The following is a 25589-nucleotide window of genomic DNA, read 5'->3' on the forward strand; positions in this document are numbered from 1 at the left end:
CACATGTTGAATTTCAGATCGATAGTTCTGATAGGAATGAAGATTTCAGTAGTCGATTCGGCAAAATATCATTTCAATCCCCAAGGAACTATTGGATCGATTCGAACCAAATCTTGAAACTGAACATAGTTTTCGAATTGAGATGCACATGTTGAATTTCAGGTCGATAGTTCAGATAGGAATTGAGATTCCAGTGGTCAATTCGGCAAAGTGTGATATCAATTCCTCGAAAACTGTTGGTTCAATTCGACCCAAATCTTGAAACTGCACATAGTTTTCGAATTGAGATGCACATGTTGAATTTCAGATCGATAGTTCTGATAGGAATGAAGATTTCAGCAGTCGATTCGGCAAAATATCATTTCAATTCCGAAGGAACTATTCTATCGATTCGAACCAAATCTCGAAACTGCACATAGTTTTCGAATTGAGATACATATGTTGAATTTCAGTTCGATAGTTCAGATAGGAATTGAGATTTCAGTGGTCAATTCGGCAAAGTGTGATATCAATTCCTCGAAAACTGTTGGATCAATTCGAACCAAATCTTGAAACTGCACATAGTTTTCGAATTGAGATGCACATGTTGAATTTCAGTTCGATAGTGCAGATAGGAATTGAGATTCTAGTGGTCTATTCGGCAAATTGTGATATCAATTCCTCGAAAACTGTTGGATCAATTCGAACCAAATCTTGAAACTGAACATAGTTTTCGAAATGAGATGCATATGTTGAATTTCAGTTCGATAGTTCTGATAGGAATTGAGATTTCAGTGGTCTATTCGGCAAAGTGTGATATCAATTCCTCAAAAACTCTTGAACCAATTCGACCCAAATCGTGAAACTGCACATAGTTTTCGAAATGAGATGCACATGTTGAATTTCAGATCGATAGTTCTAAATGGAATGGAGATTTCAGAAGTCGAGTCGACAAAATATCATTTCAATTACTAAAGAACTTTAGGATCAATTCGAACCAAATCTTGAAACTGCTCATAGTTTTCGGATTGAGATGCACATGTTGAATTTCAGGTCGATAGTTCAGATAGGAATTGAGATTCCAGTGGTCAATTCGGCAAAGTGTGATATCAATTCCTCGAAAACTGTTGGATCAATTTCGAAAACTATCTACAGGCATTGTCGCAAATTTCACGAAAGAAAACAAATAATCTCATACACTGCTCAAAAATTGGCGAAAATCAGTTATATTCAGTTGTACAGAAGCCTTATAATGGAGATTCCATGCATTCAGTTCATCTGAAGTTTTTTCTCTACGATGAAACAAAACACTAATCTGAAATGAGAATAACTGGCCAAAAGTCTATAAAAGTAGAATTTTAACGCAAAAAACACACCCTGCCATTGTATTCCAATAATAATTATATCATTCCACTCAAATAAGTTATTCGAAAACATTTTTCCTTCCATCTGGAATGATTAAATACAATAATCCTCGTACAATAATCAAAAAGCTTAACAATTGGCCAAAATCTGTTATATGGAATGGGAAAGGAGCCTAATTATAAAAATTTCAAGCATTATAACGTTTAATTCTGTTTATTTTGAACAAAAACCTACAGGGTCCCTCTCTCTACGATAATAGTGTTACTGTTGACAGACCGTGAAAAAATTGATGCAAATTTTTAAGGTTTATTCAATTATTATTGAAATTAAAGGATATATCATAGGATATATTTACTACATTTCTCTCTGTACGATGGCACTTCGAAGCTCACATCACAATTGAATTTTTTCCCATAATCGGAAAGTTAGGTTAATATTGAATTTCCAGATATGAAAAACAGTTCTCGGACGTGAATCTGTATCAAAATCGGATGTATTAACAGATTGTTTATTTTGTCACTAATAATACTTATTTTTCAGGCACATATAAATTCATTATATCAAGAAATGTATGAAATTCATAAATGTCAAATATCATCTATCGGAAAGTCTCAATTTAAATAAAAAAAGCTTCTTCAGGGGTGAGCTTCTAAGCAATTGGTTCAGAAGAGTTTCTATTTGAAGTATATGATCCATGAGTCAAGGTTACAGAATGTACTTCAGATTAAATTACATGCAAACTCACAGAATGAGAAACATCCTTGATCTTGGTGGTGGGGGTGTAAGGGGAAAGGATGCGTTTTATAGCCTCTCCTCTCAAATGCCAACCTCACCTACTCGCGGTGCACCCTGTTCTTACGAACGAGGCTCTGGCGACCTACCATGAGCGGTATAACTCTGTTTCCCACAATTACGTAGCCTAAACATTGGCTCGAGCAGGAAATGGCTCACTGCGTTGCTCAAGTTACGTCTCAGACCTTGTCGTCTCAGGATACCTGTGCCACAAGATAATCTAGTCGTAGCCGCAACCAAAGTTGCACTGACAACGTTACCAGTGCAGCTTTTGAACACCTTCTAACGCAGCTCCTACAAAAAGATGGATCAGTCGAACAGGACAAAATTCGTATCCGGAGGTAAAATACCCTCCCATTCGGATCTCCGGGGGAGGGTGCCTGAGCGAGTGAATCATCGAACAAACACCAATGAAAAGCACATAGCTTTTGCAGCATGGAACGTCAGAACCTTGCTAGACAACCCCAAGGCCGACCGACCAGAGAGGCGTACTGCCCTAATCGATAAGGAACTGCAACGAACATCCATTGCAATAGTTGCTTTAAGCGAAACACGCTTTTCGGACGAAGGTAGCTTGGTAGAACAAGCGTATACTTTTTTCTGGAAAGGCTTGCCGGAAGGCGAAATCAGACAACATGGCGTAGGCTTTGCCATTAGAAACGACCTGGCCGCCAAACTTACCGAAAATCCAGTTGGTATCTCAGAACGTTTAATGACCCTACGTTTTCCTGCAGCGAATAACACGTTTGTGAACATCATTGCAGTATACGCACCCACTTTGAACTCCTCTGACATCTTAAAGGACACTTTTTACGAAACACTCGTTGCTACATTAAGTAAAATCCCAAAACGGGAACGAATTATTCTCCTTGGAGACTTCAACGCTAGAGTGGGCAGAGGTCAAGACTCAGAACTATGGCCGGGAATAATAGGGAAACACGGCACAGACAGCATCAATTCGAATGGAGAACGTCTGCTGGCTCTTTGTGCAGAACACAATCTGTGTATAACGAACACCTATTTTATTACGAGACCCAATTCAAGGGGGACCTGGCGCCACCCGCGCTCAGGGCATTGGCATACCCTCGACTATGTGATCGTGAGGAGGAAAGATCTGAAAGAGGTGTTGGTCACTAAACCCAGAGCAGATCTGGAGTGCTGGACTGATCATAGGCTGGTAATCTCGAGAATGAAAATCTCAATGCGCCCAAAATACCAACGCAAGCCGAAGTATCTAAGAGAGCGCCTTCAAATATCCAAACTACAAAACCCTTCTACAAAGGACAGATTCACAGCTGCCGTCAAAGATAGCCTAACAACACCGGATTATAACGACGACATTGAGACTCATTGGCTCCGTTTCAAGTCATCCCTTACAAATACAGCGAAAGAAATACTGGGCACAGAACGCTCCCGAAAATCCCCAGACTGGTTTGCCGACAGCGAAACTCATATCGCACCCCTTTTGGACGCAAAACACAAAGCGATGAAAACCGCAATTAACAAGCCTGGCGATGTTGCAGCCCAAATAGGTTTCATAAACATAAAACGCGAGGTCCGTCAAGAAATAAGAAAAATCAAGGACAGCTGGTGGAAAGAAAAAGCTAGGGAAATACAAGCTTACGCCGATAACCATGACTACAGGCGTTTTTTCGAAGCTATTAAAACTGTTTACGGTCCAAGCAGAAAAGCTAGCTTTCCTATAAGAGATGCTCATGGAGCTATTCTAACTGATGATAGAAAAATTCTCGAAAGATGGAAGGAGCATTACTCACAGGTCTTGAATCAAAATAACGACTCGGATTTATCCATTTTGGACCTGCTTCCCACGTATAGTCCGATGACATCGCTTGATGACGAAATTTCAATGTCGGAAATCATAAGCACGATTAAAAATATGAAAAATGATAAGTCACCTGGTCTAGACATCATTCCGGCGGAGATATTCAAAGCCTTGGATGAGGACATTGTCAATAGTCTCCTAATACTATTCCGCAAGATCTGGGAACAGGGAGATGTACCACAAGACTTCAGGGACGCTTTAGTTATCAACCTCTATAAGAACAAAGGCGATACGTCGAATTGGAACAATTACAGGGGCATATCGTTGCTTAATGTGGCCGGTAAAGTTCTCTCGAAGATTATGGCTAATCGTCTGGTTCCACTCTTAGAGAAGCTTTTACCTGAATCCCAGTGCGGCTTTCGACCAAATCGAGGTACGGTGGACCTAATTTTTACACTGCGACAGCTACAAGAAAAGGCCCGTGAACAACAATCAAGGATTTATACAGCCTTCATCGATTTAAGCAAGGCATTCGACTCGGTGAATCGGAGAGCGCTCTGGAAAATCATTGCACGTCTAGGAGTACCCGAAAAATTCCTGGCAGTGTGTAAAAGCCTTCATACCAACAACACCGCTAGAATACAGCATAATGGCTCTACAACCGACCATTTCTCAACCAACTCTGGAATAAAACAAGGCTGCGTATTAGCGCCTTTACTGTTCAATATTTTCGCCATAGCTGTATCGATAATTGCTGACATGAGCATGCCCGTAAGAGGTGTTGGGATAAGATTCAGATTTGATGGAGGCCTGTTTAACCTGAAGCGCCTCAGAGCAAAAACCCGTACCAAGTTTATCACGGAACTTCAATATGCAGACGACTGTTCACTCATCGCTAGCAGCTCAGAGGATCTACAGATAATGATGGACACCTATAAACATATATACGAAGCTTTAGGCCTTAGACTCAATATTGACAAGACCAAAATCCTGGTAAGTCCGCCAGAAAGCCTTCAAACAGATATCAGCCTGGACAATGAAACTCTAGAACAGGTCGAGCACTTCAAATACTTGGGAAGCTTCATAAATACTAGGGCTAACCTTGACACGGAAATACACAACCGTATCAATTCGGCATCACGGGCATTCTGGAAGCTGAAGAACGGAGTGTTCCAAAATCACGACCTCAATCTGAAGACCAAGACAGCTGTTTACAGAGCAGTGGTCCTCCCAACGCTTCTTTACGGAAGCGAAAGCTGGACTCCCTACAGGCGACATATCAAACAGCTTGAACAGACGCAGCAACGTCATCTAAGACAGATAATGCACATCAGATGGTTCCACAAAGTTTCGAATGCAGAAGTCTTGCAGCGCGCGAGTTGTACAACAATTGAGACTCAAGTAACGAGGGCCCGACTCAGATGGAGCGGCCACATTCTGAGGATGCAAGACACAAGACTCCCCAAAAAAGCTCTATACGGCGAACTCACTGAGGGAGCCCGGAAACCAGGAGGCCAATATAAGCGGTTTAAGGATACACTACATCAATCCCTAAAATCAGTTAATGCTAATCATAACTGGGAACAACTAGCGTTAGACAGGTCACAGTGGAGGTCTTTGGTCCACAGTTATAATGGAGAATCGAGAAGGATACAGCGGCGGCCAGATCTGGTTGGAGACTATCCATGCCCTGAGTGTGGAAGGATCTGCAGGTCACGGTTGGGTCTCTTTAGTCACAGGAGGGCACACAGTCGCAACTAGCACTAAGAAGTTACAAGTCTGTTCGAATATATATTTTTTTTTTTTTTTCTTCTTCTTTTTGTAGATTTATTCCCGGTAACGGGATACAGCAATGAATGAATGAATGGTGTATGAACATAAGAATTTCTAGATAACAAACGGTTCTTGGGGGTGAGTCTGCACAGTAAATCGACCAGGAGATTCTATATTTTATAATTGAAATTTATTTTCAGGCTTCAGGCTTCAGACGGTGTTATTTGGTAAAAAAAAAATGTTCTTCAGAGTAAGTTTCTTGAGCAGTTCGTTCAGGAGAGTTTTTATGTGAAGCAAATGATCTATTTCGATTGTTTTCAACTGACCACAGCAGATTTCTGACAACTTTCAAGCAATTGGGTAGTGTACGGAGATGATTTTCTTAGGCTTGATTTATGGAAAAATATGTTTTGAGATAAGTTATTCAGTTGGAGTGATATAATGATTATTGAAACACAATCTATGAGTGAGTTTTTGCGTTAAAATTCTATATTTATAGACATTTGTCAAGTTCTACCATTTAGGGTAAGATTTTTGCTATTATCGTAGAGAGAGGGACCGTGTAGGTTTTTGTTCAAAATAAACAGAATTAAACGTTATAATGCTTGAAATTTTTATAATTAGGCTTCTTTCCCATTCCATATAACAGATTTTGGCCAATTTTTAAGCTTTTTGATTATTGTACGAGGATTATTGTATTTAATCATTCCAGATGGAAGGAAAAATGTTTTCGACTAACTTATTGGAGTGGAATGATATAATGATTATTGGAATACAATGGCAGGGTGTGTTTTTTGCGTTAAAATTCTACTTTTATAGACTTTTGTCCAGTTATTCTCATTTCAGGTTAGTTTTTTGTTTCATCGTAGAGAAAGAACTTCAGATGAACTGAATGCATGGAATCTCCATTATAAGGCTTCTGTACAACTGAATATAACTGATTTTTGCCAATTTTTGAGCAGTGTATGAGATTATTTGTTTTCTTTCGTGAAATTTGCGACAATGCCTGTATATATCGAACGCTGTGAGTTATGTGTGATACGCCATATTCGCGTATCAGTAAGTGCAAGGGCCGTAGGCCCGAGTTAAGGGCGGAAGGCAAATCGCGAGGGCCGAAGGCCCGAGCTACGGACAAAAGGCGAATCTGTTCATGAAGGCGAATCTACCTACAAGGTGGATCTCCTGGATATACTGATCTGCCAAAAAAGGTTGATCTATTCATCTATCACTAAAGGTAGATCTATCAATAAAGGTAGATCTATGGGCTTACTAGTCTAGTAACAAATCTCGCAATTTCATCGACCTAGATGTTCGGTCTTGACGAATTATTAACTGACTCCATCTTTTTGGGAATTTTTCGAAGGTCAGATTTCGAGATGCTTAACTCCCATAAAAATCATCGTAGATCAACAAGTAATACATACTTCAAAAAAGCAGCTCTCATAGTTATAAATCTCGAAATTTCATCGACATAGGTGCAACCGTTTGGTCTTGACGAATTTTTAAGTGATCCCATATTTTTTGGAAATTTTCGAAATCAACTTTTGACACGCTTATCTCCTAGAAAAATCGCAGATCCGAATATTATACATATTCTAAAAAAGCAACTCTTCTAGTGACAAATCTCGAAATTTCATCGACGTAGATGCAACCGTTTGGTCTTGACGAATTTTTGAGTGACCCCATCTTTTTGGGAATTTTTCTAAGGTCAGCTTTCGAGATGCTTAACTCCCAGAAAAATCATCGCAGATCTACAAGTAATAAATACTTCAAAAAAGCAGCTCTCATAGTTATAAATCTCGAAATTTCATCGACGTAGTTGCAACCGTTTGGTCTTGACGAATTTTTAAGTGACGCCATCTTTTTTAGAAATTTTTCTAAATCAACTTTTGACACGCGTATCCCTCAAAAAAATCATCGTAGAGTTGAAAGTGGTACATATTCTAAAAGAGCAACTCCTTTAGAACAACCTTTGAAACAATCGCGGTTTATTTGTTTGTTCAGACCACCCTGTATCCAAAAACACGCACCAAATACTCCACCAGAAAAAACTCAGTCGATTCGTATAATTCGCCAATCGAATTGCAACCTAACAATCTTTTTCCATACAGATCTATCAATCTATCGAACGTTCACCAGAACGCATTGGTAGAATTGGTGATAAAAATCGGTAGTCGTTAGGAAATTCATGCGTAGAATGTATTCGTATGTGTGTGATCGAATCAGGGCACGTCTTTTGACCTTAAGAACCTACTGTTAAAACATTTGCATGAGTCAAAGACTCACCCTGTATATTGGTAACACTCGCAAAAACTGTAATTAACGCAAGGGGTGGAAATACCAAGTATTAAATCTCTCATCAGCATTTCAGTATTTTGAAAATTGTTCATTTCTCTTCTTTCACATAAGATTCGGTGAAATCCTGAATTTTTCTTCCATTTAATGTGTCTTGTTTCGTTCAAAACCTTCCCGAGAGAACTTAAAAAATAAGTTATAAATAAAGTCAATGTACAGTTAACTTTCATTAGAATTGGGATTTTCAGGATGTGCATTAATTTTTTACGCAGTGTATTTTAACGATGAATTTATTAACAGAAAAAAAGCATTCTTTAAATCGATATATACATTAATATAAACACAATTATTATTTACAATCCTCTCATATGGGACTTTGGTCGAATAATTGGTAAACCGATTGTGGTGAAATCCTTCCTTTCTGAATATATATCTTTAATTCTCCTGACTGTAAGCTCCCAGGTTTCCAAAACCTCGTCGAAGAAGGCTGATCGTGGTTCGCCAACCATCGCTGTAGAAGGATCAAGAGACGAGATAAGCGTCGGATACATATAAACTCGGCCACTCAGTATTTGGAAAGGTGTAAATGGGAATCTCCCATCAAATCTGACGGAGTTCTCGAAATGAATTAAATCCTTATCGAGACGATGCCACAGACATCTCAGCTCATCGTCAGAGTAGATATCCTGATGGATCTTCTCAGGAATAGGAATTCCATTCAGTGTATGGATGAAGGCGTATTTCATGATCAATAATTTCATTTTCGAATTTCCTCTCTTGATGGCCAGCTCGAACGGATTCAAATTCTGCTTGTTCAGCATGTCCAATCTTGCCCCGTGTCGCAGAAGACAAGCTGCCATTGGCAGGTTCCCATAGGAGACTGCTTTGTGCAAAGGCGTCTCGCTGGCCATGTTTATCGCGTTTACGTCTATGCCACGTTCTGTGAGGATATATGTTGCTTCTTTGTAAATCTCCGGTTTCACATTCGTCAGCATCGCTAGGCAATGCAGACAATTGTTCAGTTTGAAATCGGTGTTGCTGGCATCGCTGGTGTTATCTAGAAGTAGCCTGATCAATTCAGGACTAGGCCATTTTTTAGCCATCAGCAGCAGCAGGGTGTTCCCCCTTATATCAATGGCATCTAAGTCGACGTTATATTTGAGAAGTTCTTCAATGCATTCTTTTCTCTTTTCACTGCTATCATTCACCATGTGGATAGGCTTGGAACCGTCGCATGTTTCTGCTTCAACATTGGCACCATTAGTCACCAGGGTTTCAACCAGATGGAGATGCCTAAATTGTATAGCCAGGTGGAGGGGGGTAACCTTTTTCGAGTCAGTGGCATTGACATTAGCTCCTTTTCGTAATAAAAACAGGACTTTCTCCAAATTTCCCGTTTCGACAGCCACATGAAGATCGGTTTTCTGAGGATCCTCAATATTTTCTTTTGGAATATTGATGGTCTGTAAAGAATTTAAGAGAAATTAGGCGATTGTTATGAAGTTAATACTTATATATCAGGTTTTGTGAACAACAAAAATTCAGTCGGTCTATACAGGATGAATCTGTGACTCTTACAAATATTTAAACAATATATTATCGAGGTGAAAAGAAACATTTTTTTATACCATTTTTTTCGATTCAGCCCTGATAAAAAGATATAGCCATTTTAAGTTTTCATAATGAGCCATAGAGAAACAAGATTCCCTTCAGAATAAAAGCAGAATCTTTGACACTACACATATATGGTTCTTTCAAACAGAATTGCAATCAGTCAAATCAGTTCATGGTACGTAATGGTCATAATGGAAAAACTGGAGATGTAGGTGATATTTTGTGTTTAAAAAAGATTCATCAAATAAATGATAAACTATATTGCGAAATTCATTTCATTCGATAAAACCTTTAGTGAGAGAAAATTTTTTTCATCAGCCTGTATCTTTTAAACCGAGCCGATTCGGAAAAAATGGTTCAGGAAAAAAATGTTTTTTTTGACCTATTTATGGAACTGTTGTTGTGCGAAACTGGGTATAACGGCCCTGTAATAATTTTGGGATGGGACTTAACTTTTCGGTTAATTTGAATTGAGATTAGGAAGGGGGCAATAAGGAATGTTTTTCTTAAATTGAAATTATTCCGAGAATTTTTATCAGAAATATATTTATGGAACTGTTGTGCGAAACTGGGTATAACGGCCCTGTAATAATTTTGGGATGGGACTTAACTTTTCGGTTAATTTGAATTGAGATTAGGAAGGGGGCAATAAGGAATGTTTTTCTTAAATTGAAATTATTCCGAGAATTTTTATCAGAAATATATTTATGGAACTGTTGTGCGAAACTTTCTAAATGCACAGTGACATGCAAGGAGAGGGCATTTGTAATTAGGTATCCTGTATTTTTAACTTGATTGGATCCGTAATTTTATAAATATTGGGATTTTTGAAGGGATCAAACAGCGCAGTATCTGGATGGGGTTTTGACTTTGAACAAGCAAAAAACCCTGACTTTGCTCCTAACATTTTTACCCTGAAACGTTCTATCACACTTTGAAAAATATGAACCCTTAATTCTTATCGAAATGTTTCAATCCTTTTTTCCTTATTGTTATTCTTCCTTCAGGTCATCCTAAGTTGGTCGTATGAAATAATAATGAATATAAACACATTTTCGATAAGCTGCACTCGTGATAACCTACAAGGTATAACATTTTCCTCCGGTTAAAAATAGACGTCAAGGTAGCTTCCATCGAAAAGGAAACTCAAAGGCAGTATCGGCAGGCGACCAAGCTGATAACAGCCACAAATCTTCGGATATCCTCACAGAATTTAATCTCTCATCCGTTCCTTCCACTCCACCTTTCACTGTCTTGCTTCAAGACATCGTCAAAAACGGACGGACTCTACTTACCTTCACAAGGCCGGGCGATGTACGTTTCCACAAGATACATCTATTTGTTTGTCAGCAGCTAATTGTCGTATCCTCATATTGTGTGCGTTTACCTCTAAAACTCATATGACCCGTCGTGCCCGTTCGGAGTTATGGTCTTCGAGAAAGACCATAACGAGCTATTCATTTGGTATTATCTCTTGGACGACCACCGATTTAGCAGCTTTACAGAGAAAAATAAGGACGATGCTGACTAAACACAATAAACATCACCCCAAAAGCTCAATAGAACGGACAGAGCTGCCACGACATCTTGGGGGTAGAGGAATTGTTGATTTGTCCAACCGTATGTCCCAGGAAATTGAAGGACTTCGAAAATATTTCTTGAGCAAGGCAGCTTCGTCAGAACTCCATCGAGTAGTTTGTGTTGCTGATAGTTCTACACCATTAAAGCTACAACAGGATCACTTGGAAACCGTCGAACACTCTGCAGAAAGTAAAATGCAGAAACTGATTGGCAAACCTTTGCATGGGAGGCACCAGAACGAGGTCAACCATGATTACGTCGACATATCTGCGTCGAACTACTGGTTGACTTCCGGAAGGTTGTTTCCTGAGACAGAGGGCTTCATGCTCGCCATCCAGGATCAGGTGATTTCAACAAGAAATTACATGAAGTACATCGCCAAGGATGCCTCAGTGGCGGACGATAGCTGTCGTTATGGCTGTGCGACACATGAAACTATCCAGCACATCACCGGCGGATGTCAGAAGTTCGCGGGCACGGAGTACAAAAATAGACATGATGCTGTTGCCAAGATTCTTCACCAAGAATTGGCACTAAAACACCAACTTCTAGGTTCGAAAAAGGTGCCTTATTACAATTACCATCCGGATGCTGTGCTGGAAAACGAACATCACAAGCTCTACTGGGATCGCACGGTTCTCACAGACCGAAAAATAACCCACAATAGACCAGACCTCATATTGCTCAATAAGGATGAGGACAGAGCACTATTCATAGACGTGACAATTCCAAATAATACCAATCTTCTAGATAGGCACACTCAAAAAATTTCAAAATACAGAGATCTCGAGAAACAAACCAGAAGACAGTGGAAGCTGAAAGATATCAAGACCATCCCTATTGTCATTTCATCTACAGGCCTGATACCGAAGAAACTACTAGAGAACTTGAGGAAACTTCAGTTGGACGAAAATATCTATAGTGTCATGCAGAAGGCGGTACTGCTCGGAACGGCGAGAACTGTACGCAAGTACATGGGGAATGCAGAGGAACACCGTCTGCTCCGACAGGAAGTGCGGGTGGAGCAGGAATCCAACCTACAGCAGGGAGGCGAGGAGCGACCCGGACCCGACCACCACCACGAGCCCGAAAACCTGGAAAGGGCTCCAACAGAGCTTAATCCTTTTGATATCTGAGATATCTGGGATAAGTGAATTTTCCTCTGGAGAGGAGTGTGAAAGCCGCAAGGCTAAAGTCATAATAATAATAATAATGTCTGGCCTGCCTGGCAGCTATCAAGTAGATGGCCTGCCGGGTAGCCATCGTAACGACGTAGACGGTGCAGCCAGCCACGCCTGCTGTCCGCAGTCCCATTCCTTTATCCTCTCTCTTTCACATCCTTTATGGGGGTGCTCTTTCTGCTCCCATTTCTCTACCCCTCACCCAAACCGAGAAAGGGGAGCACAAACCCATGGAAATGGTGATTACGAGAAGCCTCGGAAACAAGTCGCTGCCTGGGGATCGTCAGGGCATGTCTGGAGCCGGCGCTGGACATGACAGCATGCGGGACGTCGGTGGCAGGATGTTGAGGAAGCGGGCTCCTGCTGCAAAAGAAGCTACAGCTCCAGAACAACAACAGCAACCAATGAGTCCAATTCAATTGCCGACTCGAACCGCTGAAGGTGCTGCGCAGGTTATTCAGCCAGTGCTCACCCAAGCGGGGTTAGTTAGAAAGCGCATGAAGTGGACAACGTCCATGAATGAAACTATTGTGCGCATATATAACTCCATCACGGGACTAGGACAGAACACGAACAACTATAGGAAAAAGCTCCATGAGGAATTCTGCAACGCCTACCCAAATCTAAATGTCACTGAACAACGGGTGGCAGACCAGTACCGCGTAATTCTGAGAAATGAACTAATACCAATGGCCAGAATCGACGCAATTAAACAAGAGCTTCAGCGTCCGCCAGTAACAGAGAGCGACACCAACACCTCTGATGAGATTCACATGCCTGGGCAACAACAGCCAGAAGAAATTGACGCTGAAAGTCCATCTTGCAACCCAAGTGAGGCAGAACACCAGGACGATAGGGAAGAGCTCCACCGACAAATTGACACTGAGATGAGGAGATACTTTGCCGAACTGGAAGGAACAGATCCTCTTCATCGAATAGCACCTCCCCGACTCAATACATCCAAGAAACTGTCACTCATAATCGACATCTTGAATAAGGACGTTTTACCTGAGTACCTACAAAATGGAAGTTCATTGGAATATCTTCATCTAGTTTTTTACTGTGCAGCGCTAACGACGGCTGGACACTGGTCCAATAACCCTCAGAATTCGATCTTGAATAACACTTGTGAGTATCTTGTACAGTGTATTGAGGCAAGTGATTGGGCGATAGTTCTTGGGTTGCCCTAAGTCCCCTGATTTTGGTATCAGCACTGTCCTACCCTCCACCAACCATGAAGGAATGGGCTCACGGCGAATCAGCATTCCGCTGATTCGCTGATTATTATTATTATTATTATTATTTTTTTTTTTTCTCTCTCTCCTTTTTTGAGGGTTTGTTTCATAACAGATGAATCACGGATCGAGAAAGACCAAGTGAAATCATCTGGAACTTCATCCTATCACGGACCGCACAATGGCTGCCGTCTGCAAAATTACAGCCTTCTGCATTTGAACGTAAGTATTCTCCGGTATGCTCAACTTCGACAAATTGCTTTTTAGTGTCTTGGGAATGATGCCAACGCCAGAGATAATCAGTGGTACGATATCTACACTCTGCATGCCCCATATTTGTCGAACGTCTTGTGCTAGTATTTCGTATTTGAGGAGTTTCTCTTCATACTTTTGTTGCAGATTGTGAGCACTGGGCACAGCAACATCTATGAGGTAAGTCTTCTTTTTCCTTCTGTCTACCAATGTTATATCCGGTCTGTTATGCTGTACGGTCCTGTTGGTAAGGATTGTCTTGTCCCAATAGATCTTAAACTGTACATTTTCTCTGACAGCATTTGGCTCGTATTTATAGTAAGGTGTATCATCGTGCTCCATGCCACACATTTTCAGTAGCTCTAAATATACTATTTTGGCAACTTGGTTATGCCTCTCGATGTACCTGGTTTTCGCCAGTTTTGTGCATCCTGATATGATGTGATCTATTGTCTCTGTTTTCTCTGCACACAGTCTACACTGGTCACTCTGTATATCCTCCTTTAAGATGAACTTACTATAATTCCTCGTTTTGACAACTTGATCTTGGATAGCTATCATTGATCCTTCTGTTTCTGGGTTTAAATACCCTTGTGTGAGCCATCTAACAGATGCCGGTTTATCTACATGTGGTTCGTCTAGAGCTCTGCAGAATCTACCGTGCAGTTGTTTGGATTTCCACTCACTCAGCAGCTTCTGTTGGTTGCATGCATAGGTATGTCCTCTTTCGTTCTTTAGGTCCAGTGGCGTCAACTTGTTGTCAGCTTGAATAATGGTATGGTGTAACAGACGGTCTCTCCTCGAATAAAAGTACCTTCTCATGTTTTCCACCTGTCCATTATGTAAATTCTCGATATCAACTATTCCTCTGCCCCCAGAACCTCTCGGAAGATTAACTCGCTCGCAGCTTGATTTGGGGTGGTGCATCCTTGCTCTAGTAAGAGCTGTTCGCACTCTTCTATTCAGATCCTCGAGATCTGTTTGGGACCATTTAATCACCCCAAACGAGTAGGACAAAGCTGGGATCACGTACGTATTTATGGCCTTAGTTAAATTCCTCGAGTTCAGCTTTGTCTTGAGGACAGTCTGTAGCCTTTTATTGAATTCTGTCCTCAGTTCCTCCTTGACGGTAGAATGGTTTATCTTATTTGTCTGAAGAATGCCCAGATATTTGTAGGGTTCTCCGCTCAGACATTCTATTTGGGTTGTAGTTGTGATCTGCAGGGGCTCTGTATGCTGCAAAGTTCCCCTGTGTACAGTTACGGTTTTGCATTTATTGAGGCCGAATTCCATACCAATATCGGTGCTCATTTTATGTATTTGTTTCAGGACAATTTCTAGCTTCCTCTTTGAGCTGGTATAGATTTTGAGGTCATCCATGAAAAACAGGTGGGTGAGATTGAAAGTGTTTTGCTCAGTTTTTATTTTTATTCCATGCCCCATCCGAACTATGGTGCTAGACAAGGGGTTCAGCGCCAAGCAAAACCAGGGTGCGCTCAGGGGATCCCCTTGGAAAATTCCTCTCCTGATAGGTATTTCTTTGCTCTGTATGATCTGCTCAGTGGTATGTAAAGTAAGCACTGTGGACCATTGTCTCATCGATGTCTCTAAGAAGCTAACGATATCCGGGCTGACCTTATGTATTTTTAGTGCATGTATCAACCATGAGTGGGGCACAGAATCGAAAGCCTTCTTATAGTCAATAAAGGCCATATAAGCATTCCTGTTTGATCTTCTGATGTGTTCAAGGGCGACCTCATCCACAACAAGCTGCTCTTTACACCCCAGGACACCTCTCCTTGATCCTTTTTGCTCTTCTGTCATGAGATGGTTTACCTCCAGGTGATTGGTTATTTTTTCTGTTATAAGTGCGGTGAGGATCTTGAATAGTGTGGAAAGGCAGGTTATTGGGCGGTACTGGGCTGGGTCTTGTTTGTTCTCACCTTTGGGCAGTAGATAAGTGACACCTTGCGTGAAAAAACTTAGGACATCTCGATGGTTGTCTCAGAATATTATTGAACTCCTCGCTGATGTATGGATGTGTAGAGGAAAATTTTTTTATCCAGAAATTTCGAACCTTATCTCTACCCGGCGCCTTCCAATTGGGCAGTCGACTCAATACTCTGCTAAGATCGGCAGGTGTCATCTGTGGATTCGGCATTTCGTTGATGTCCGCCATTCTCCGTTCTTCTTCATATATCCAAGGAGAATCCGCCCCATGTCTCACTTCTTTGGACCATATTTCCTCCCAGAATCTTTCCAGTTCCAGCATTTTTGTACATGTGTTTTGTGTCTGGTGCTTTTTCTCGATGATGTCCCGATAGAATCTTCTCTCATTTTTCTCGAATAGAGCATTCTGTTTTTTTCTCTCATTACTTTCCTTATAAGATCTTAGTCTATGTGCATACACGGCCAGTTGCTGCTTCATTGTGTCCAGGTTGTCCAGTATCAATTGTTGATGTGCAGAAGCTGGAGTCTGAATCAATGTTTCGTACATCTTTTTCGGAAGCTTCTTCAGGATTCTACTTCTTTTATTCCCTAACTTTAGCTGTTGTAAGGCTGCTACAATCTTCCTTGTTTTCTCTATTTTCTCTTCCAATTTTATTTCCCACTTCGGCTTGCTTTCTCTTCTTCTGGCGTTGGAAGTGCTGTGGATCTTCTGGTTTTTCTCGAGTACTGTTCTAGCTGCACAATAGATCATCAGGTGAATTTCCTCCAAGTCGGCATCTGTGTTTAATTTAGATTGGATGATATTATTTAGGGTGTTGATAAGTGCACCTGTGTGGGCTCTGAATCGAAGTTTAGACAGGGGTGGTCGTGAGCATGGGTCGGATCCGCGATATTGCATGCAGAGCGTCTCGAAGTAGTTTTCTAGACCCAAGTCAACCCTGTCATGCTCTTCATATTGCACTTCTGGCAGATCATCGTTTCGGACCTGTACTAGGGGTGGCTGGACCATCTCATTTTGGCAACGGACATCATTTTTATTTCATCTAATATCGGATCTGATAGAAGATCTCTTCGGATTATAGCTCTTTGTTGGTCCGATATTCTCTGTTTGGACAGATGGTCAAGTTGAGGGTAAAATCTCAGGAATTCCTCACGCATTCTTCTGCGATAGAAAGTACGGTCCGCTTCTAGGTTAGTAGCTCTATAGTACGCTGTCATTATTGCTTTATTCATCTCGTTAGTCCAATGCATTCGACGCGTTTGTTCGTTTCGTCTGAGCACAGCTCGTTGTTGTGCAACATGGCGAAACGGCGAAGCTCGTTGATTTTCTCCGGTATTAATGCTTCTATTCATTCCAGGTTCGGCTGTAGTTGCTCTACCATCTCCAGCAATCTGGTTCCGGCGCGTGGTCGCCCGCCTGCTCAGCTCACCACGGTCAGCTTGCTCACTGTCACGTCCATCGCCAACATTGGACGTGCCCTGGGGATCACCAGGAATCCGCCTGCTCCTTAAGTTTAGACTTCGCCTCATTTCATTGAAAATGGTTTTGCATTTTACCTACTGCCAGGTTTCCGTTTCGTTCTCTTTTTTTAGAGAAGAGGCTGGAAAAACGCCTTGCGATCGAAGGTAGAGAATGATCGTTGAGTTGAAACCTCTGTGTATACTGCCACTATAGAGGAGTTAACTTGGGGGGAGATAGACAATACAGTGGGCCCGCTCCCCTCGGGGTGTTGGCTACGGGTAGTACGGATCGCCCAGAATTCCGTAGCGGCTAGAACTATATCCAGCCGACCCGACTAGTTATTATTATGACTTTAGCCTTGCGGCTTTCACACTCCTCTCCAGAGGAAAATTTACTTATCTCAGATATCTCAGATATCAAAAGGATTAAGCTCTGTTGGAGCCCTTTCCAGGTTTTCGGGCTCGTGGTGGTGGTCGGGTTCGGGTCGCTCCTCGGCTCCCTGCTGTAGGTTGGATTCCTGCTCCACCCGCACTTCCTGTCGGAGCAGACGGTGTTCCTCTGCATTCCCCATGTACTTGCGTACAGTTCTCGCCGTTCCGAGCAGTACCGCCTTCTGCATGACTTTATAAATATTTTCGTCCAACTGAAGTTTTCTCAAGTTCTCTAGTAGTTTCTTCGGTATCAGGCCTGTAGATGAAATGACAATAGGGATGGTCTTTATATCTTTCAGCTTCCACTGTCTTCTGGTTTGTTCCTCGAGATCTCTGTATTTTGAAATTTTTTCAGTGTGTCTATCTAGAAGATTGTTATTATTTGGAATTGCCACGTCGATGAATAGTGCTGTGTCCTCATCCTTATTGAGCAATATGAGGTCTGGTCTATTGTGGGTTATTTTCCGGTCTGTGAGAACAGTGCGATCCCAGTAGAGCTTGTGATGTTCGTTTTCCAGCACAGCATCGGGATGGTAATTGTAATAAGGAACACTTTTCGAAGTTAGAAGTTGGTGTTTTAGTGCCAATTCTTGGTGAAGAATCTTGGCAACAGCATCATGTCTATTTTTGTACTCTGTGCCCGCGAACTTCTGACATCCCCCGGTGATTATTATTATTATTATTATGACTTTAGCCTTGCGGCTTTCACACTCCTCTCCAGAGGAAAATTCACTTATCCCAGATATCTCAGATATCAAAAGGATTAAGCTCTGTTGGAGCCCTTTCCAGGTTTTCGGGCTCGTGGTGGTGGTCGGGTCCGGGTCGCTCCTCGCCTCCCTGCTGTAGGTTGGATTCCTGCTCCACCCGCGCTTCCTGTCGGAGCAGACGGTGTTCCTCTGCATTCCCCATGTACTTGCGTACAGTTCTCGCCGTTCCGAGCAGTACCGCCTTCTGCATGACTCTATAGATATTTTCGTCCAACTGAAGTTTCCTCAAGTTCTCTAGTAGTTTCTTCGGTATCAGGCCTGTAGATGAAATGACAATAGGGATGGTCTTGATATCTTTCAGCTTCCACTGTCGTCTGGTCTGTTCCTCGAGATCTCTGTATTTTGAAATTTTTTCAGTGTGCCTATCCAGAAGATTGGTATTATTTGGAATTGCCACGTCGATGAATAGTGCTCTGTCCTCATCCTTATTGAGCAATATGAGGTCTGGTCTATTGTGGGTTATTTTTCGGTCTGTGAGAACCGTGCGATCCCAGTAGAGCTTGTGATGTTCGTTTTCCAGCACAGCATCCGGATGGTAATTGTAATAAGGAACCTTTTTCGAAGTCAGAAGTTGGTGTTTTAGTGCCAATTCTTGGTGAAGAATCTTAGCAACAGCATCATGTCTGTTTTTGTACTCCGTGCCCGCGAACTTCTGACATCCGCCGGTGATGTGCTGGATAGTTTCATGTGTCGCACAGCCATAACGACAGCTATCGTCCGCCACTGAGGCATCCTTGGCGATGTACTTCATGTAATTTCTTGTTGGAATCACCTGATCCTGGATGGCGAGCATGAAGCCCTCTGTCTCAGTAAACAACCTTCCGGAAGTCAACCAGTAGTTCGACGCAGATATATCGACGTAATCATGGTTGACCTCGTTCTGGTGCCTCCCATGCAAAGATTTGCCAATCAGTTTCTGCATCTTACTTTCTGCAGAGTGTTCGACGGTTTCCAAGTGATCCTGTTGTAGCTTTAATGGTGTAGAACTATCAGCAACACAAACTGCTCGATGGAGTTCTGACGAAGCTGCCTTGTTCAAGAAATATTTTCGAAGTCCTTCAATTTCCTGGGACATACGGTTGGACAAATCAACAATTCCTCTACCCCCAAGATGTCGTGGCAGCTCTGTCCGTTCTATTGAGCTTTTGGGGTGATGTTTATTGTGTTTAGTCAGCATCGTCCTTATTTTTCTCTGTAAAGCTGCTAAATCGGTGGTCGTCCAAGAGATAATACCAAATGAATAGCTCAGCGCCGAGCAAGCGTAGGTGTTAATCGCTTTTATCAGATTCTTGCTGTTAAGACCAGTTCTCATTATCCTCCTCAATCTTCGGGTGAACTCCTCCGTTAATTATTTCTTCATCTGGGTCTGATTGATTTTTCTTGCCTGTTTTATGCCTAGATACTTGTATGTGTCTCCTTCCTTTAATGCTTCAATTTCTGCACCTTCCTTGAGTTTGAACGTACCATCTTCTATTTTCCCTCTCGTTATGTTCAGCAGTCGACATTTTTCTAGTCCAAACTTCATTTTGATGTCTTCCGAGAATCCTTCCACCATTTTCAGCATCAGTTGCATTTGTTTTTTGGTAGATGCGAAGAGTTTCAAGTCGTCCATGTAAAGGAGATGATTCAGTTTCATCATAGTTCTACTGCCGCTCTTGATGGAAAATCCGTAGTCCGTAGAATTCAATCTATGAGACAAGGGATTCAGGGCCATGCAGAACCACAGAGGGCTCAGCGAGTCTCCTTGGAAAATTCCGCGTCTTATTGGAATAGGTCCTGTTGTAATGGAGCAATCTACTGCTTTCATTTGAAGACTAGTACGCCAGGTTGACATGGCGTTTTTCAGGAACTTAACAATATTGGGATCCACCTTGTAAATCTTCAAGATCGTCAAGAGCCATTCGTGAGGTATAGAATCGAATGCTTTTTTGTAGTCTATGTACGCAGCGTAAAGATTCCTTCGCTTGGAGAATGCTTGATTGCAGATAACCGAATCTATTATTAGTTGTTCTTTGCACCCTCGGCTGTCTTTGGTGCATCCTTTCTGTTGCATGGCGATGATGTTATTCCTTTCGCAATGGTTGTGAATTCGGTTCGAAATGCACGATGTGATTAATTTGTACATCGTTGGAAGACATGTGATTGGTCGGTACTTGGATGGGTCTTCTGTATTCCTTTGGTCTTAGCATACACTAATTTCTCCCTGATGCGAACCAATCAGGAAACAGCACATGTCATGCGACAACGATAGAGAGAGAGGGAGAGTGGGAGTTGTCTCTGTCTCTGTCGTATTCTTCAACTTGAAGAATTTGTAACGGTCTTTCCACTCTTTCCGCCATTCAATTCTGAATTGTTCTGATAGTTGCTTACTTGCCCAAACATTTGTGCTCTGAAAGCTGCTACTGAATATTTTGAGAATATATTTGGAATATCTTCAAGCAATTTTCATTGCTCTAATTTATATCTATTATATTTCTACGAGCTTGCCGGAGTTGAGACTAGTACCAAACGATTTCTCATGAAAAACTGCATCTATAAAAAAATTACGAACAAAATCGATCACTGTCCGTAAAGTAAAGTCCAGCCCAGGAGTTTCTTCAAATTAAAGCAATTTTTATTGCTCTAATTCATATCTATTGTATTTCAGGAGTTTCTTCAAATTAAAGCAATTTTTATTGCTCTAATTCATATCTATTGTATTTCAGGAGTTTCTTCAAATTAAAGCAATTTTTATTGCTCTAATTCATATCTATTGTATTTCAGGAGTTTCTTCAAATTAAAGCAATTTTCATTGCTTCAATTTTTAACTTGTAGTTTAGCTTTCAGGAAATAGATTCTTGAACATGGATGGGGAAAAGTATGTATTCACTGTTATGTTATGTTATTATACATATTATTGATTCATTATTAAAACCTCATATTTCAGCGATAAACTGATTTGTCAAATCTGTAAAAAGAAATACTCTAGTGTTTCGGCGAAATATCGCCATTTGCGAGATGTTCATAATGAACAACCTATTGCAAAACAGACAGTGCATATAAAATGCCCCATTTGCCCTCAAGAAGAAAAAGTAGCTCTTGAGTCTCATGATATGCTGATTAATCACTTACAGCAGATTCATTCTCTAAGTATCAAGACATCACTTTTTACTTTTAAGAATGAAGAAGAATTTGAGACTTGGAGAGCACTTGATAACAGAAATGTGGATTACGTAAAACGAAGAGATCGTAAAATCAGCGATGGACAGGTGGTATATTATGAATGCAATCGTAGTAATTTTTCAGGTTTGTACCTATTTGTTATTCATCATAATATTTACAAGTGAAGTATTATTATTTCACCAGCGATAATGTAATATCATCTATCTGTTCCATTTTTAGGATATACTAGCCAATGTAGCAAACGCAGCATGAAAACTGGGGGAAGTATCAAAATCTCTGGTTTCTGCCCTTCTAGAATTCGTGTGAAGATATGTAATACAGGTAAATATTGTAATATTTTAGTTGTATTCTCTAGAGCGATATACTGAATATGTTCAAGGGGTGGATGTTAAATTTGTTGAAACACATGTTGGTCATGACGATCTACTGCGATCTAAACATTTGACAAAGGACCAGCAGGAAATGATTGCTAGTAAATTGGCAGCTGGAGTCACAAAAGAAAGAATTTTGGAAGATGCAAGAACTATAACCGGCAATAAGCTAGAAAGAATTAATGTGCTTAAAAGGGCAGATCTTGCTTATATTATAAGAAAATTCAACATAGAGAAGAGGAGACATGATGATGACATGGTTGCCACCACTTTGAAAGTGAAAGAGTGGAACAGTCAAGGAAAAAATTATGTTTTTTTGTTCAAGCAAATTGGTATGTATATTATTCAAAATTGTGCCTTCATTCCTATTCTTTCTTTACAAATTGTAAAATTATCAGGAGAAACCTACCCAGGATTGAAGGCAGAAGACTTTGCTCTAGGATTCATGAACGATGATATGGAGAGAAAGCTCAAACAATTCAAAAGGATAATATGCATCGATGGAACCCATGGCACAAACTCAAGACATTATGATCTGACTATAGTTTTAGTCAAAGATGAGAATAAAATCGGTTTCCCGGTGGCTTTCTTATTATCGAATAGACTGGATCAAACCATCCAAAATATTTTTTTTGATGCTTTGAAATCTAAGATTGGAGAGCCAGTGGACGCAGAATATATTATGACCGATGATGATATAAAATATTATAATGCATGGTGTCAGGTATTGAAGAACATAGCTACATATTGGATTTATGTTACAGCTATTAAATTTTTAATACATTTTCCAGGCAATGGTAACAGAAAGAAAGCCAAGAAGGCTCCTCTGTACTTGGCATGTTATTAAGAATTGGAATATACAGGGGAGAAACAAGTTGAAGAATGTGGACAACAAAAAAGAGATGAAAAATAGAATGCGAAAAATTTTGAAGGAGACTGATGTATCAACATTCCACAAGATGAAAGACGAATATTTCAAGCATTTGGAAGAAGGACAGGAAAATGAATTTTTGAAATATTTAAAGAAGTGAGTTGTTTTAAATGTGGAAGAGTATAATTGAAGATTTTCATAAATGTTTTTCAGTTATTATTTCCAAAGTGAAGAAAGAATCATGATGTGGGCTCACTGCCACAGAGTAAATGTTGGGATTAATACCAACATGGCTATAGAAAGCCTGAATAAAGTATTGAAGTACAATAAAATGAGGGGAAATCAGAATTTACGGTATTGTTTTGAAGGATGCACCACGAATAATAATCATATTCTATAAAATGTATTGTAGGGTAGAGAAATTACTGGACACTTTGGAGGAATTGGTAAATGAAAAGATGTGGAAAAACATTATTGACACGGAAAGACCTTCTGCCAATCACTACCAGGCCAGAGTTAACCGAGAAGCTCATTCGAAAGCAGAAAATGGACTGACCGATAAAGTAGTATGCTTAGAAACTGGTGAGTTTAGAGTACCATCGGAATCCGTGAGTAATAAATTTTATATTGTGTCATATAATGAGTTGTGTGATAAGGATTGCACATCTCTATATTGCATTAAGTGCAAAATATGCATCCATAGGTTTAGATGTCAATGTGCAGAGTTTACTATAAAAGCTGCCATGTGTAAACATATACATGCAGTTGCTCTGGTCGCAGAGAGAAGCGATTCTGTTTTAGGTGTGAGAACTGTAAATGATGATGATGAGGACAACAACTTATATATATGTCAACCATCAACAAGTAGGGCTGCTTATGAAATGGATGTCCAGAGTGTCGTAGGTGGATCCAGTCAAATTACAAATGATCCAATAGATTCTACTACAAAAGATGTAAGTCTTTGTGATGATTCATGCATATGGTTCTTCATAGTTTATTATAGATTGTATTAGAACAAGCTAGAATGCAGCTTGGTTTATTGGATGTGGGTACCCTTCGTAACATTGCAAAAATTATTAGAGACGCTTATAACTTGCAATGCAATAATGCTTCTACCAGCAGAAAAAGAAAAATAGAGAAACAGTTGTATTTCCCAAGTAAGAAGTAGTCAAGTTGCACATCATGTTGGTGGAGTCAAAAGGTTTATTGTCTATGGAATAAATGTATGTTTTCTAATGTATTGGGGCTTGGTATGATGTGTAAATGTAGCTTATTTTGATTATTCCAGATCAATATGAAGAAGACTCTTTGCCTTTTCAGTTTCTTTTGAAATACTGCATGTCATTTACTCAAATCTACTAACTAACAGGTGATATAATGGAAGGTTGTAAGGTTATCGACAAATAAAGCATGTTTTTTAACACCAAATAAAAGTACGATTCAAGGTAGTGGTAATAAAAAGAATTTCAAAAAGGAAGTATTTTTTCTATAATTTATAGAAGCTTGATGTACATTTGAATTTTATTTTTTGAGTATTCTAGATCTAAATGAGATAATTAAATAATGTTAGAAGAGGAAAATTGGAATTGAAAGAGTCCTTATGTATTTTTCTATTGCAACATGTTGGTATAAGGATGGTTTTAAGGCCATACTTGAAAGAGGTTGGTCAATTTTTAATTGATTTGACACATAATTAATTTTCAATCTTGTACAGCTTTCTATTTCAGGCTTTGAATTTCAACCACCTCGGAGAAGACTCTAATTTCCCTTTATGGAAGAATCAAGATAAGATGTCCTTCAGTATTGAATATCTCCTGTTAATTTTGTTTGGTTTTTTTTTGTAAACACGGGGAGGCAGGGTTTTTTCTTCTGAGGTTTTTCCCTGAGCTCTTGTATCATACGCAGAATTGTATGGTTCCCCGTTGCACTAACCTCAGCTAAATATTAACATGAATAAAGAAGCATGTTAATCAAAGCAAGACTTTTTTTTCCTTTACTCCTTAGAATGAAACTGATTTAAGTTTTTCCAAATCATAATACAAAATATAAGTATGTTCTGTACTAATCAGAGAGAGATGATCAAATCTTAGCTAAATACTAACATAACAATAATGAAGCACATTTATCAATAGCGAGACATTTTTTCTTTTACTCCTCAGTAGGAAATTAATTTCAGATTTTTTGAGCCTTTCCAATTATAATACAAAGTGACTTACTGTCGGTATGTACGAATCATAATTTTTTAGAGATGATCAAATGAAATATACAAAAAAAGACAATATTATTTGTGGCATTATTTTCACTGCTTCACAAATAATGGATCATGCTTATTCGTAACTCGCTATCGAATTGCTGTAATCAAAATTTCTTAATTTTTCACTTCAGAGTTTTTGAATTGTACTCGAACTGTATGTAATTTGCGAAAAGTTGAACTCGTAATCGTAATGCCCAAATGAATTACTACAATATTTCTGCTTGTTTTTTATTACAAAATTGATGACAAATCTATATATTCTAACTTTAAATTCATTTGATAATCCGCGAGTCTTCGAAAATTTAGAACAAAATATATGCACACGAACAAACAACACGCAAACATCTTTGCTCTCCACAAAAGTAATTAAATTTAGGCCTTTAAATAACACGCAAATATGAGAAAGAATAGCACATTCCACCAGCTACAATCAAAACATTTTTGTTTTGATCATGTCGTTGTCACTCTGTC

The 25589-nt window shown here is 40.0% G+C and overlaps 2 protein-coding genes across 11 annotated transcripts; one reads left to right on the plus strand and one right to left on the minus strand.

Annotated features, from left to right (window-relative positions):
• Positions 1 to 15789: 15789 nt before the first annotated feature.
• On the minus strand, positions 15790 to 16809 carry LOC123318279. Its single transcript, XM_044904898.1, has one exon. The coding sequence runs from the start codon at positions 16807 to 16809 to the stop codon at positions 15790 to 15792; it is 1020 nt and encodes a 339-aa protein (XP_044760833.1).
• Positions 16810 to 21121: 4312 nt separating this feature from the next.
• On the plus strand, positions 21122 to 24839 carry LOC123318483. 10 transcript variants are annotated; one of them, XM_044905120.1, is made up of 11 exons: positions 21124 to 21317; positions 21387 to 21745; positions 21842 to 21943; positions 22002 to 22325; positions 22392 to 22717; positions 22785 to 23020; positions 23078 to 23218; positions 23277 to 23817; positions 23868 to 24087; positions 24134 to 24525; positions 24592 to 24839. In XM_044905120.1, exons 1-9 carry the CDS (start codon positions 21304 to 21306, stop codon positions 24030 to 24032), a joined length of 2208 nt encoding a protein of 735 aa, XP_044761055.1. In that variant the 5' UTR covers positions 21124 to 21303; the 3' UTR covers positions 24033 to 24087; positions 24134 to 24525; positions 24592 to 24839. The 10 variants fall into 10 exon arrangements, with proteins under 10 accessions (XP_044761058.1, XP_044761059.1, XP_044761057.1 ...); XM_044905121.1 differs by having other exon boundaries at positions 23868 to 24021; positions 24398 to 24525; XM_044905117.1 differs by having other exon boundaries at positions 23868 to 24021; positions 24406 to 24525; positions 24579 to 24839.
• The last annotated feature ends 750 nt before the right edge of the window (positions 24840 to 25589 follow it).

This window comes from Coccinella septempunctata, chromosome 8, assembly GCF_907165205.1.
Source record: "Coccinella septempunctata chromosome 8, icCocSept1.1, whole genome shotgun sequence".
Taxonomy (NCBI): domain Eukaryota; kingdom Metazoa; phylum Arthropoda; class Insecta; order Coleoptera; family Coccinellidae; genus Coccinella; species Coccinella septempunctata.

What these genes read in the sequence shown, in the direction of transcription:
- LOC123318279 (XM_044904898.1), bottom strand. Translation starts at nt 16,809, where the DNA reads ATGGTCCAGCCACCCCTAGTACAGGTCCGAAACGATGATCTGCCAGAA.
- LOC123318483 (XM_044905117.1), top strand. An exon ending in CAATCGTAGTAATTTTTCAG is followed by an intron (nt 21,746 to 21,841) that starts GTTTGTACCTAT and finishes TTCCATTTTTAG; the next exon opens with GATATACTAGCCAATGTAGC. An exon ending in AGGGGAAATCAGAATTTACG is followed by an intron (nt 23,219 to 23,276) that starts GTATTGTTTTGA and finishes AATGTATTGTAG; the next exon opens with GGTAGAGAAATTACTGGACA.